This window comes from Rhipicephalus microplus, chromosome 3, assembly GCF_043290135.1.
Source record: "Rhipicephalus microplus isolate Deutch F79 chromosome 3, USDA_Rmic, whole genome shotgun sequence".
Lineage (NCBI taxonomy): Eukaryota > Metazoa > Arthropoda > Arachnida > Ixodida > Ixodidae > Rhipicephalus > Rhipicephalus microplus.
Window position 1 is genome coordinate 7897108 of NC_134702.1, and position 14207 is coordinate 7911314.

Consider the following 14207-nt stretch of genomic DNA (forward strand, 5'->3'; position numbering starts at 1 on the left):
GTTATTTTGTTTTTGTAGTAATATGCGTGCTTTAATATAAACCCACTTTAAGCTTTCTCGTCAGATTTCTCACCAGCTAAGACGTGAAAAGCAAACAGTATTTCACGAATAAATGATAGAAATCTGATGTAAATGATAGAGGATTGAAGACACATTCGCTTCAGTGACACAGGAGTTTAAAGCAAGAAATCCTTCTCCCGATGATGAGCAGAGCTTACTCCTATAATAGCTTGACCTTGGTGTCACGTGACATGCATGCATCTTGCATGCACCTTGGACTACAGGCACCTTGATAATTCACTAATTAAAACAACGAAAGTGACCGTCGCCCTTTCAACGCGTTGTTCCATTGGACTCTCCTCCTCAGTGTTGGTTACTCAAATATTATGCAAAAAAAATGTTTGTTTCCTTATTCAAATTTTTCTAATATACGCACACTCCTGAAGTTTACAGAGCTCTGATGCATTCCCAGTCCCTCTTTTAGGGGCGCGCAAGCCTTGACGCTTTGCTGAAACTGCACCTTCCCTAAATGATTGAAATCAAAGCAGGAACACTTTTTTCTTTGTTCATACATGTTATGCGTAGGTAAGTGCAAGAAAATGTGACTTGATAGCTCTGTTTAACTCAACTGCCAGTAGACTTGTTACATGCATAAAATGTCTAAAAATGTTTGAAAAAATAATTGCTCTTCGGCATTTGTCAAGACTGGTTGCTCGAAATAGTGTGCTTGGTGCCTTTGAGCTCACATTGCCTTCCCACATTGCATTCAGGCTGAAGGATTACTGTGAACGCCTCCTGTTTACCGCTCCACTTGAATACGGCCGTCAAGCAGAGGAACTTACCTGGCGCAAGGTTTACTATGATGTCGTGCAACACTACAAGGCTACAAAGGTACTGCCTTCACCTCTGCCTGTGATGTCTAATCAACAGTAAAAGATGCATTAGTACAAGCATATTCATGCTCCCCTATTGTAAAGCAGGCATGTGCCAAAAGATCAGAAATAATTTATCTACAATACCAACTTACTTGAACATTAAAGGTGATTTGTTAGCGTTACCATAGCTGGAATGGTGTGCGTGTGTTGTTACTATAGGTTGGAAAAACTGGCCGAGCTCACTCATGAAAGTTTTGAGCTTTGGACTCGCTCGGACCCACGCTTACGACAATTCTTTTCAAACAGACTCACTTGGAAAACATAGCTCACCTGGACTCAATCAGACTTATGGCTCAATCTGGGTGAGTCGACTCATGAGCCCGTTAGCATCGAATGAGCTTTTTCGCCCATGGTGTCAGTGCTCCTTAACCACTATATTTCATGTAATTGGTGCTTTTCTTGGCACTGTTTGACATGGCATCTTCGAAAACAAGTTTTGAGTGCTTGAAAATCAGTAAGGTCATTTTTTTTAATAGCATGAGATATTTATCAACAACTTCCTTTAAAGATTTGGTTGATGGGATGTCAAGGCATCCCCCTGCATAATTCGCACCTCCGATAAAAAAAACAACATTGAAATGGTGTATGAACAACACTGCTTCAAAATACCTGTAAGTAGGCGTGAGTAAAGTGGGAATCCATATAAGGCTGGTAGTAATGCTGAAGATGACTAGATAGGACCTTTGGTCGGCAAAAGAAAGTGGAACTCACTCAGACTCACTCAAGAAATATATATTGCGGTTTGGGCTCACTCGGACTCAAATTCGCCAAAAGTTTTCCGAGCTGAACTCGCTCGGACTCACACTTACAAAAGTTTTCTTTGACCAGACTCACTTGGACTCATCACCCAACTATTACTCACCTGGACTTGCTCAGACTTATGGCTCAATCTGAGTCTGAGTGAGTCCGGGTGAGTAATATTTGCGTGATGAGTTCAAGTCAGTCTGGTCGAAGAAAATTTTCGCAATTGTGAGTCCGAGTGAGTCTACTCATGGGTAATTACGACGACCTATGGTTGTTACGTTGTACACTTAAATGTCAATATTACGATACCCTGTTATATACAGTTCCCACTTAATAAAGGAACTCTGAATGCCCCGCTAGTACCTGTGGGGTTCAACGTTATCGTCCCGAATCAACGAAAACTTGGTACCACCAAACACAACTTCGCGAAGATTGCTTTGTAACATGTGAGCAAAAAAAAAAAAAGGCACAAGAACTTTGGGAAACCTTGCTCCCACCAGGCATTGCATTCACCACTAGCACCATATTAAATGTTTAAACAATATAAGCATTTCATTCTCGATGTATGCGTTTTTTACCCCATGTCTTCTGATAGAGGCAATACACAGTATGCTAAAGCTTTTAAGAGTACCCAAAATTGCCGTATTTTCACATAGTATGCTAAAGCTTTTAAGAGTACCCAAAATTGCAGTATTTTCACATTTATTACTACCTATGAATAACCAGAACGTCATTTGACGGGTTCAAGCACAATGCTGAGCCTTGCTGTCACTGTCGACACTTTTCTGTGTTGATGAAGTTGCCTTTATTGTGTTTCGTTGATTTAATTGTGTCTTTATATGGACACAGCAGCGCTGCTTTTCCCCGTTCTATGTTACATTCATGAAAATTCTAGACAGGCTTGCCATTGACTTTTCTCCTCATTTCTGAACTTATTTATTTATTTGACTTTTTTTATTTAGCAGTGACAGTGAATAGAGTTTCTGTGGTAGTGTGGCGTAGAGAGCATGTAGAGAATTTTGGGAGCTGTGAAACGATGCTCTGGGGGTGGCATCGTGCTTGTAGGCTACTGCAGAGGAGGATTATGTGGCCGAGTTGCGAGCCCACCTGCATTCTGGCTTGGGCCACTACCACCACCTGTTGCTGAGGCTTCAGGCTGAAGCACAAGTCAACCTGGAAACAAACGTGGACGTGCCACTAATTTGGGAGTATGAAGGCCTGAACAGAGGTAAGCTCACAGTTCTCAAATAGAATGGTGAATGTTGTAAAGAACCAAACCTCAGGAAAATGAGACTGGACAACAGTTTGCCACCTGCATCTCCAAATACTTTGATTGTTGGTTGGAAATGGTTAAGATAGAAAGGACATCTTAAGACCTGAGGGGTAGCATGATTGCCGAGCAGTTTTTGGCATCTTGCCATAGGGGAGTCACCATGCATCTCAGGCAGCGTGACCTGAAGACCGTGGCCGAGCTGACAGAAGATGCTGATTGCTACCTGGAAGCTGAAGACTAGAAAAACTTGGGAGAGGAAGAGAAGGGAAAAAAAAGAATAGACTCTGTGTGCTACCGAATGCTTTCTTTGTGGCCAGGCAGAACACAGAGCTTCTATTTGTCAGCTGGGCAGAACGCGCGGTAATTCATTGCAGTGCGGCCGGTGTGGACATCGTGAACATGCCTCAGAAACCTGCTGAGTTTGGCCAGCGAATTTCATTGTTGCTTGCATTGTTGCGGGCGAAAGCTCAGTTTACTTTGACAGCACAATCAAGGTTCATGCAAAACAGGGTAAGAACGAGACATGTAGTTAATATCGTATTCCATGGCTAGCTTTTACACTAGCTAAGGAGGGAAGGTGTTTGAGGTTCGAAATGGGTGCCCCTCGACGACTCGAGTGCTTGGTGGCAGCGCGAAGGAAGAGCCATAGTCTGGTGAAGAGATGCTTTAATGCAGCACTCAGGCATCTACCCGAGTTAAAGCACGAACCTCCGCTCTTTTAGCAACCTCGAGTTCAAATCTGAATACGGCATTACCCCAGCTTCTGCCCGATCGGCAACGAGCATATGCATCTTGTCAGTTAAGAATAGCAACAGAATCGTGCCCTGAATTTCATCGGGTATATTTAATGCCACAAAAAGAGCATCCACATGTTTGAACCAAGCGGGAATCATAGGCTTATTAGTGGGCATAGGTGCTAGGATGGCTTCAAGCTTTTTCGTGCATCGCCCGGCACTAGAATGCTGGTTCCGGTTTTTTGGCACATCTGATGAAGCAAGCGACGACCTCATCTTCTCTAGCTTGTGAGAGGGCTGACACCCCCTGTAAAAATGTTTGCGCCGTGTGGCGCACGTGTCTCGCAGAAAAGCCGCATTTAAGGGTTCACAACTATTGAGCGGTAGGTGGCGTTGTGCTCACAAGCGTTTATCACCATCATCATCATCATTGTTGTTATAATGGTAACGCTGGCAGTGACGCCTAGGAAAAAGCCTAGGTGGTGGTGCATGAGAGATAAGCAGGTCTTTTTGGCAGGTGGCAGTTGCCGCGAACGATTGTCTCTAGCGTGGGTCCCCATTGCGCGGCACCGCAGATTGCGCAGGGGGGGGCCTCGTGGTAAGTCAAGCGTTGGGGACGCCGCCTTGTGTGCGTTATTGTGTTTGTTATGTTGTTGAGTATTGTGTAATTTTGTGTAAGGCTGCTTTAGTGTGTTGATGACAATTGATGATGTAATAATTTGGCTGACGATATCGTCATTCTAAAAGTAGTTAAATAAATGTGTTGTATGGCTTGGTTTGTTATGACCAAGTCTGCTGCGTCCGTTCATTCCAAGAGCGTGGCATGCGCGCCACTCGAAATCCCGCAACCTCAAGCTTGAGCTTTAGCGCTTCAATCTCACTCCCGGGTGCGATTCAATGCACTTACACTGTCACCTTCCATCATATCCTTATCTGGGTCCGCCATCTCCCAAAGTGTACTTGAACGCAAATGCATTCAGTAAAAAAAAAAAAAAAAAAAAAAAAAAAAAAAAAAAAAAAAAATCGGCCCCGAGAGAACACAAAGCAGGTCTCACCGTGTAGTGATGCGTCGTCTGATGACTTTGTCAATTGGCCCTGCCTCTGTCTGGTCGCTAAAGCTGGTTGCGATGAATCCTTTGATGATCCCGGTTCTCCACCTGACCGCCCCTGTTGTTGTCTGAAGTCAGCTGCGTCGACTGTTCCCGCTGCTCTGCTCTCGTTCGCTGACACGCAGTGCTCTTACGCTGCCCAACCACTGGCTCCAAAGTTGATCAGCAGGCTCGTGCAGAATTTCGATGCTGCTTCTCGCAACGCACCATCAAGTTTCAGAAGCAGTGAGCGTCTTGTCAGCTTCCCGGACTTCAGCGCCTTCCTCGCTGCGGGCTCCCCACTCCATGTCGACTGCACTAGTTAATTTCCTCCTCCTCGACTAGCTTCTACTATAGCTAAGGAGGGAAGAGCGGAGGTTTGGTCTTGAACTTGGGGAGATGCCTGAGTGCTGCAATAAAGCGTCTCTTCACCGGACTACGGCTCTTCCTTCGCGCTGAGCACTCGAGTCATCGAGGGGCACCTATTCCGAACCTCAACACCTTCCCTTCCTAGTTATTGTAGAAGCTAGTCGAGGAGAAGGAAATTAACTCATGTGCTGTCACAATAACAGTACAGTTTAATCGCTAAAAAATTGGGATGCCAGTGGTTGTGGGAATTCCGCTGGGATGACAAGTATACTCGGAGATATATGATCAAACATCGTTCTGGTGAGGCAACCCCTGGTCTCTTAAGCAAGTTTAGCAGGTAGAGGAACTCTGGTCTGATTGACGAATGGAACTGTACAGCGAATGCCTGTAGTACGAGTACTGATCTTGACACCTTATTACTGTGGGTGGATCGAGACTCTTACTAAAGACCCAACGTATGACGTCATTCTGGGGAATGTGCCAGGGGTTCGAGGAGTAGAGGATCCGGATCCTCTCTGGAGTTTTCCGACTAGCAAGTTAACAGAGAGCACAGAGTCTGAAGATACTCAAGTCATGGACAAAAGAAAGGGAAAAAATGTGGTTAAGCCCACTGGTGAAAATAAGGTATATACAGGAAAAACAAATGCGAGGAACAAAGACCAAAAGGATTTCCCAGTTAAGAGCACAGCAGTGATAGCAGAGCATTGAGACTTAAACATACAAAAAGTGGAATGCAAGGAACTTTGAATCAGAGGTAGTCGTTTCTTAAGCAGCTCAGCGTATATTAGCATTCTTGGCATGCGACCGAGGAACATGCAAAAGCAACATTGGAGCTAACAAAGCAGGCTCATCGGAAAAATTGCCTGCCAGGAGAATAAATTTTCCATTCTTTGAACGAAAATTGTGCTTATCTCACCCTTTTTTTGATTCTTTTTGAATTGTCAATAGGGCCGTGCTACAAATTTATTGTTGATATGTGTTAGCAATACCACTGCCCCTGGATAAAAAAACAGTGTACGGCTTGTTGTGTGCCACCAAAACGACGGGACGGGCCTAGTTCGCCTTGCGCCCACGCTGGTACCACCACTCCTCCCTGAAGAAACGCTTTCACACGTATTGCTACGTGCGACAATAGGTCGTAAATAACGCATTTTGTAGTTGCACATCACATTAAGAAGTGTGGTGGTTTGGGCTAGTTGGTATGACATAATGATAGTTATAGTGTGAGAACAGAACGGCGACAAAAAGACAAGACAAGCCCTTGTCTCCTTCTTGTCTCTTTGTTGTGGTTCTGTTCTCGCACTATAACTATCATTATGCACATCACAAGTTCGATTCTGAATCATTACTAGGAGTACTACCTATTGCACTGCATATGTGAACAGTTTGCCCTAGAAAGGACAATATTTGATCTAATATAGGCTTGAATACTCTCCATGAATGCTGCCCATTTGACTCACCTGAAATGAAAAGGGTCGCTGATTTCATTCATGGGGAGGCAATCGCCGGGCAGATTCCAAGGCCTGGCGTATCGGCCCACTGAATCACACCACGAAAGCATGCACAATTTAAATGTTTGTTATTTTAGTGCATAAACAACACCGGTTGTGGTCCAAAGAACGAGTTAGAAATGAAGAGTTTACAGCATAAACAAAATATGTATTTTAAGTAGAGGCACAGGGTAGCCAGCCGGTCTGACAACTGGCTAACCTCCCTGTCCTTCCTTCCTCCTCCTCCTCCTAAGTAAAGGCATCACACAAACTTTCACACTCGACAGGTATCGATTACAACTCACAGAATCACTGTGAGTTTTAAAATTTAAAACATCGGTAACAAACTTACCGGGCTACAAATGCAATCACACGCACTACAAACTGTGCAAGAACACTTAGCGGCCTAGAATATTCTTCACACGCATGTACTCCACAATTCTTTAAACGTGTCTTGAATATTTCTCTTCAAGGAAACAGTGAAACAAACTCCAACGCTGGTCATCGTCCTGGCGAGACTCTTCAACAAAGTACTCCAGAGGCATCATAACTCAATTCTTCAACATCGACTGACTGCACTATCACAACTACTTGGTCGAGTTCACCACCTGTCTTACCCTCCGTCAACTCTAGTTTAGATCCTTCCCAGTTTCACGAACATTCCAAGTAATTGTACTGCGCGTAGGACGTACCACGGCGGCAGCCGGGGGAAAGGGTTTCGTCTCGCCGGTTCGCCTGCAAAAATGGCCGCCCCCGAAAGAGGTCCCGCTTCGATGTCTCGATTTTTCCTCATCTGTGCTGGTTGGTTGTCGTGCGTGTTGAGGGTAAGGGCATGCCCTGGGAGCCTTTTCATGCTTGTTTTCTTGTTTGGTTGCACGTGCCCGTAAAGTGAAAGTTTGGCAGGTTAATTTGATGCTGTCGTTTGTAGGCGGCAGCTCGCGTCTGATTCAGTGCTCGTTTGTGACAAAACTAAGTGCTCTGTCACGAATAAAACGCATCCAATATGTTTCTCAACACTGTAGATCGCAGGGGAATGCGTCCCACTTCGAAGTAGCATCTTTTTTTTGCGTTAGAGCTGCTGAGCAACACAGAACAGCTTCGCGGCGTCATCACTAAACAACCGTCTGCCACACACGCGCGCACCAAAGAATCGTACTTGAGCACAGGAAACATGACGCAAGCTACCCCCACCCCACACGATTGCACACAAAAAAAGCACGAGAAAGCACGGGGACATGCACAAACCCTAACTCAAGCACATTGAAAGCACTTTGATAGGTGAAGCGCCAGTGCCCTGACCAAAAAAGCGGCCGAAACTGTCAACTCTGCCCAGACGCACTCTCCTATAGACGGCGACGTGACGCAACAGACCGCACCTTGTTTTTATCTAGTGGCTGTGGCAATACATTTAAGAGCATATTTATTATGAACTTGTGAAATCGGGTGCTCATTATATTTGTGTGAATACTCTACGTGAAGGCACCACTTTAATCAAGTTGAGCCAAATAAATGCTTTTTCTGGTTATTTCCACCGTATTGTAAGTCTACTCCATTCAGTGTTGTCAAGAAACACATTTGTATGCTCTTGGCATGTCAGCAAGTCTTTTTAAGGGGGCACTTCTGATAAGCCGAACTCCTGATAACAACTGTGGCTTCTTCAAGTTCATCTTAATGGGAATCTCCTGTACATTTTTTCAGTGTGTACAGTACAGAAGTTGTCTTTCTTTCTTCACTTCCATACTTGGTGGAAACATTATGTGGGCAACTATCTTTGTGTGAATTACCGAGATAGATTTGATGCAGAATGTTTCGACACAATCACATTTTTTATTACAAAGCTTCCTAATACTAGTCGGAGGCCTCGCTCAAGCGTGCCACGCCAATTTTTAAAAAAGGCAGGAAGGTTGCGGTGAAAAAATTTTTAAACAGGGGTTGTGTTGAGCGGACATTTCGACAAGTGGAGCAAGACAAGTCCGCTTGTTGAAACGTCGGCTCAACACAGGCCTTGGTTGCAGGGAATTGAAACATTCTGCATTCAATCTGCTACTAACACCTACTAACACTATAAATCAGGCATGGGGTGCACTCCCTGAGTTATACACAACCGTGTTACGTCTTCACATATATACTAATAAAGACCACCATACAGTTGTTCATTGTGATCAAGGCACTCGTATTGGGCGCTCAAATGTCAATTCTGTTGTTATGTGTTCTTTTTAAAGTAGCAAGTATGCGTTTTCTTGAACCACTGCCCCTGTTTACGGATTTTTTTCATGCTAAATTTTGCCACTTAAAGAGTTTTTTGATATAAGTTGTGCGTAACTGCTGCTGACATCACTATAATAATTATCACTGAGCTTTCTTTTTTTTTTTATATGCCTGGGGTGGTCACTGTCTTGTATAGTTCAAGATCGTTAATACAAGCTCTGTTCATGCAAACTTAGTCAATTCAAACTGAATCCCTAGTCCTGGCACAGCTTTGTGTATTTCTGTGGGGGGAAGCTTTCTTTTTAATTCGAACAGGTCAGCATCCACAATAATTAATTCAAACTGGGAGCCCCCGCTTTTCGCCGCTCCATGCAGAAGTCGGCCCATAGTGATCACAGTATATTGCAAAACTAAATCAAAGTAAATTTATTACAGATGCAAGACGATGAAGCAGCAGTATTTTTCAGCAGACTAAACTTGGATGCTGCACTGGAGCTCTTAACAAGTTCTAAATGATGTTCATAGGATCGCGATGGAATAAATGCAAGCAAATTAAAATTACTGATCATTGTTGTTGAATAACCTTATTCTGGTACAGAGAACAGGCAGGGGGGACCCCAATTGCTTTTACTACTGATTGTTTTAACGCTACATGTAAATAAAAATGAACATGATTTGGAGAATAAATAGCATCATATGTTTTGACATCAAGGCTTACATGCATGCATGCATGCGATATCGTTGACTGCAGAATTAATTCTGTTTGCTGTTAAAAGCTCCTTGTATTAATCAGTGAAATCACCTGCTACAAAGGTATAGTAGTGCCTAGTTCACCATAACATCTCCAGAGGTAGCTTTTTTGGGTTCTGCCTCCATAGAGTGACGCAGGGAATGTTAGCACCCGACCACTAAATAAGTTTTCTACTACAAGACATTTAAATTCCACGACATGAGTGGCATTTCATACAACACGAACAGTGCCACGTGTGTTTACAAGCCTTCTATGTGCAGGAACGCGCTGGTCCCAAAAACGTCCAGCTGAAGATAGATCCGCTCCTCTACCGGTGGAGAACGTACTCTGGGCCAGACAGGCCACCCATCGGTTTCTTATTGCATTGGGTGATATAGGTGAGTACAGTCAGCATGTGGTAATGATCCGCTCTAAATTCGCATGGTTCACAGTAATCATCATGCAGTACTGAAATCCCTAGCTTGTATTGAAATCCTTAGCTTGTTAGGTAGAGAAAGGGCCGGTTTTATCAGCATAGAAAGCAACAAAAAGCATTCATTCTTTTGTATTCTCCTTGCTTTATTCAATTCGCCAACTCGAGTACAGTGTAGAACAGAAGAACACAAGAGCTTGGCTGAAGTGGAAAAATTCAAGGGAAGGGGGGCAAAAATAAGCCAAATGAAAGTGAAAAGAGGAATAAAAATTTTCTGTGTATTATAATCACATGAAACGGAAACCACATATGCAGCACTAGCACTCCCATCAGGGGAGTCGGATGCATTGTTATCGCCATCACAGAATGGCACCTGAGCACATGTTGTCAGTCTGGGTTGTTCTTCGTAGGGCCTGTGAGCATACCTGTTCGTACTTGAATGCAGCAACTAGTGATGCGGCATTTTCATTATGAAAGTGCACGACAAAAGACTGTCATTTTGCACACTGAATATAACTGCGTCGTGTCTCTTTTTTTTGTGTGTGCCCGAGGCTTGTAATCATGAGTAGCGTAAAAGTAAATCTTCAGGAGCATGTTGTGCAGAAAAAGTTACTGTTGGCTGGTCATTAAAAAAAAATTTATCTCAAAAAAAAGCTTGCAAAGTTTCATAAGCAACTTGGCATATATTGGCTTTGTCAAGGTAGCAGTATGCAAGGCAGACGTATCCAAAAGTGATAGCAAAGTCAGCAAAACAGCCTCTCAGAAGGTGAACAGCCAGAAGAATAATTTTCTATTCTTCGAAGAAAAATTGTGCTTGTCTTTATCTTATTAACTTTTTCTAATCATCATAATAGGGTTGTGCTAATGTTTTATGGTTAAAATGGGGCAGTAATTTATTCATGAGCATATTGATTATGAACTCGAGAAATGAAGTACTCGTTAGATTAGTCTAAATACTCTATTTGAAATCATAGTTTTTATCAAGCTGAACGAAATAAATGCTTTTCCTGGTTCCTTTCCTTCTCATTGTAAGAATACTTCATTCAATGTTTTCAAACAACGTATTTCGGTGTACTTGGCAAGTCAGCATTTGGTTTTTGGAGGCACTTCTGGTAAGACCCTTGGAGTTTGTTTTAAAGAGACTGTACTCTCACTAAAATGCTGCTTAAACCGCATAGCAAAAAAAAGGAGAAGTTTACACTAGCCGCGTAAAGCTTAACTTGGCCTTTTTGACAAATGGTAGGTATTTTTATGGCATAGACACACACAACACAGGACTCCTTTGCATATTATGGCATAGACAGTCGAACCACAGCCTGTCCATACAAGAGTGTCCAAACTCCAGCGCCAGAACCAACGTGGCACCTCTGGCCTTTCGTCACTCCTATTTAACTTGCATGGCGGGAAAACTCTGGATGGACTGTCTCAGTCTGCGGGCGCAGAAGGTTTTTTGTGGACACTCAATGCTTTACCTCGAACTGTAAGGGCGTCACTCTTGAATTTTGTACTGGGCTCCTAAGGATAGAGAGGAGTGCTTGTTTTAGGTTCGCTCTGAACACTGCCAACCTTGAGAGTAGTCGGGAGTTAATGCAAGTACTGTTACAAGTAGTCTTCTATGCTGTATTTAATCGCCTAATAAACGCACTCGCGTAATGAACCCACCCCCCAACTTCGTCGTTGAAAAAAGAAAAAAAAATGTTTAATGTAACTCTTTTATTTCAGTGTAATAACTAGTGCCGTTGACGATTGAAACAATGTTTAATCAAGCCATTATTTCACAAATTAACGATGCGACTAAAATCAAAACATAGTTAAACAACTATGCTAAACAGTTGCGAGCAAAGTGAGGATGATGTCAACCAAAATTTAAATGTCGCACCTTTTGCGGCAGAGCGTTATCTGTTGAATGCAGGACAGGAATGCATTATCTGTCGAATGCTTATAGCGCCACGCAAGCACAGTGGCAAAAAAACAAAGCAATAAAATTAGCCCCGTATCTGCATGTTGCACTGCAAATGTCGTCAAAAGATGATTGTCTTGCGTCTAGAGAGGGTGAACAAAACGTTCATTTGATGTTCTGCTCAAGAAAATCCGTGAATGGTATTGTAGAGGCCCTGCGTTAGAGTGCCTTGAGCGTGCAGCAGAGGTGAACGAGCGCATCAAGTTATGTCACACGTGAGACATGAGCGATATCTGGCAGTTATCTTGGAAAACAAAGTGTGCGCATCCGTCTCGGAGGTGGTAAGGTGTAGAACGCAAGGCGACAGGTAGGTGCCAGCACCATGTTGTCTTAGCAAAGCGTTGGAAACACTTGCCTTTTCATGCAAGCGTTGCATGGTTAGCGCAACCTTATAAACACTGCAGTCTTTAGAATTACTTATGTATGCCTTTTCTAGTAAGAGACACACATACAGAATATTTACGTGTTGTTATGGTGCCTCAGATATGCGCAATAATTGCTTATCAATTGACAATCGCACAAGTATGAATGCTGAATTTTTAGCAATATTGATGGTTGCTTGGATGGTGTCGGCCATTTAGAGTATCGTTTGGCCACTTCGGTGCCGTTTAGGGTACCGTTAAGGGCGGACAAACAGGCAAATGTACAGACAGACAGAGCGAAATTTTTGCATCGAAGGTGCCTAAGAAAGACTATCGTCTTTGAGAAAAAAGCGCATAGTCTCTGAGATGGTGGGCAAGTGGCGTAAAAACATGACATGCGCCTGCCAGCTCGGAGGCCATGCAAAGCACAACCGCACTAATGGCATGTTGTGCTCCCACAAACAACATTTGTGCGCCATCATCCGACACTGCGTTTTGTTTGTCGCGTTTGTCGTAGTGAACTTAGTTGGACACCTGCTGCGCAGAGCGTGTTCAGCTGGCACGCTGTCTGCACGGCTCGTTTTAAAGGGGTCCTGAAACACTTTTTCAAGTAACTATGGAATTAATTCACTGAAAGAGCTTATTGCCTTTTGGAATTCAATGCCGCAAAAATTTTAAGAATTCATCCAGTGCGAGTGGAGTTACAAAGATTTGTCGCATGCTGCATTTGCGTTTTCTCTTTTCTCTTCGCGACGAAAGCGCTGGAATTTAAGCAGGGAGGGATGGCAGGGGCAAAGAAACTACGTCACCCGCACCTCGTAACCTTGAGCACTCATTTCTTTTTCAGTGTGATCGGGCGCGCGCGCGTGGACAAGACGCGGCGATTTCTGTAACAACCGAGCACGCCATGTTCAAATCCGCCAATGGCTGATAGATATGCTTGCTATGTGTGATTTTTGAGCGTCTTCTGTCATTTGTCAAGAGAAGAGAAAGTAATTTTCAACTGACTTCAATCATTTATTGTGAATTCCAGGCCACGTGCTGCGCTATAATATTTGGCTTGCGTGTTGCCAGGAGCCTCTACTACCGATCGGCCGTATTTTCTGACCATGCTCAAAAAGTGTTGCAGGGCCCCTTTAAACTTAAAGATAGTCAAGCACGCGCCGGAGCACGTAAACTGACCGGCTGGACGACACTTTGGCGCCGATCTGTGTACATCTGTTAGGATAGAAAACAAGGACAGCTTCGGGCTACTAAACGATTCGCCGCGCATTTTGCAGACCAAAAGAAGCCAAACCGTCAATTGAAATTTTCAGTGTTATAACTCCCACGACTTTTTTTTTTCCGTGTAATGAACCATCCTGCAAACTGGCATCAACTTTCCTGGGGGGAAAAAAATAAGGTGGATTCATTATGCGAGTAAATACAATAAACTGATCAATTACAGAAAACCTGATTAGGGTTGTGGCTGATACTGATATTGGTGGATCAACTCACTGCTTGCAGCACGCTACCTGATCGAGCTCGAGGACCGAGAGCATGGTCAATGGGCTGCGTTGTCTGCCCGCTACTACTGGCAGGCTCTGTCGCTGGACCCTGGCTCTGGCATGCCCCACAACCAGCTGGGCACTCTGGCTGCTGGCGATACTTGCAAAGCTGCTTACCACTTTCTGCGATGGTCAGTACCCTCTCTTTTTCTCTCACATGCGCACATTTGTTGTGAGCAAAGTACCTAGAGATAACGTAGTCAGACGCTAGATAGTTTTAGAAGTGCGGCATCAGCTCTGCAGTGTCTAGTGTTTCGCAATGGAATGCCACGCCTCGGAACACGGAAACAGTAGATGCGGCCGAATAGAACCAAACAACACACATTTATTTGCC

At 43.8% G+C, this 14207-nt stretch overlaps 1 protein-coding gene across 1 annotated transcript in view; it reads left to right on the top strand.

Annotated features, from left to right (window-relative positions):
* The window catches only part of LOC119183274 (nonsense-mediated mRNA decay factor SMG5), a 114183-nt gene that overhangs the window by 28275 nt on the left and 71701 nt on the right, over positions 1–14207 (top strand). Inside the window, exons 3-6 of the mRNA XM_037433641.2 lie at positions 771–891; positions 2745–2907; positions 9853–9969; positions 13833–14004. Of these exons, the coding sequence (XP_037289538.2) occupies positions 771–891; positions 2745–2907; positions 9853–9969; positions 13833–14004 (573 nt within the window). The remainder of the gene's footprint in view (positions 1–770; positions 892–2744; positions 2908–9852; positions 9970–13832; positions 14005–14207) is intronic.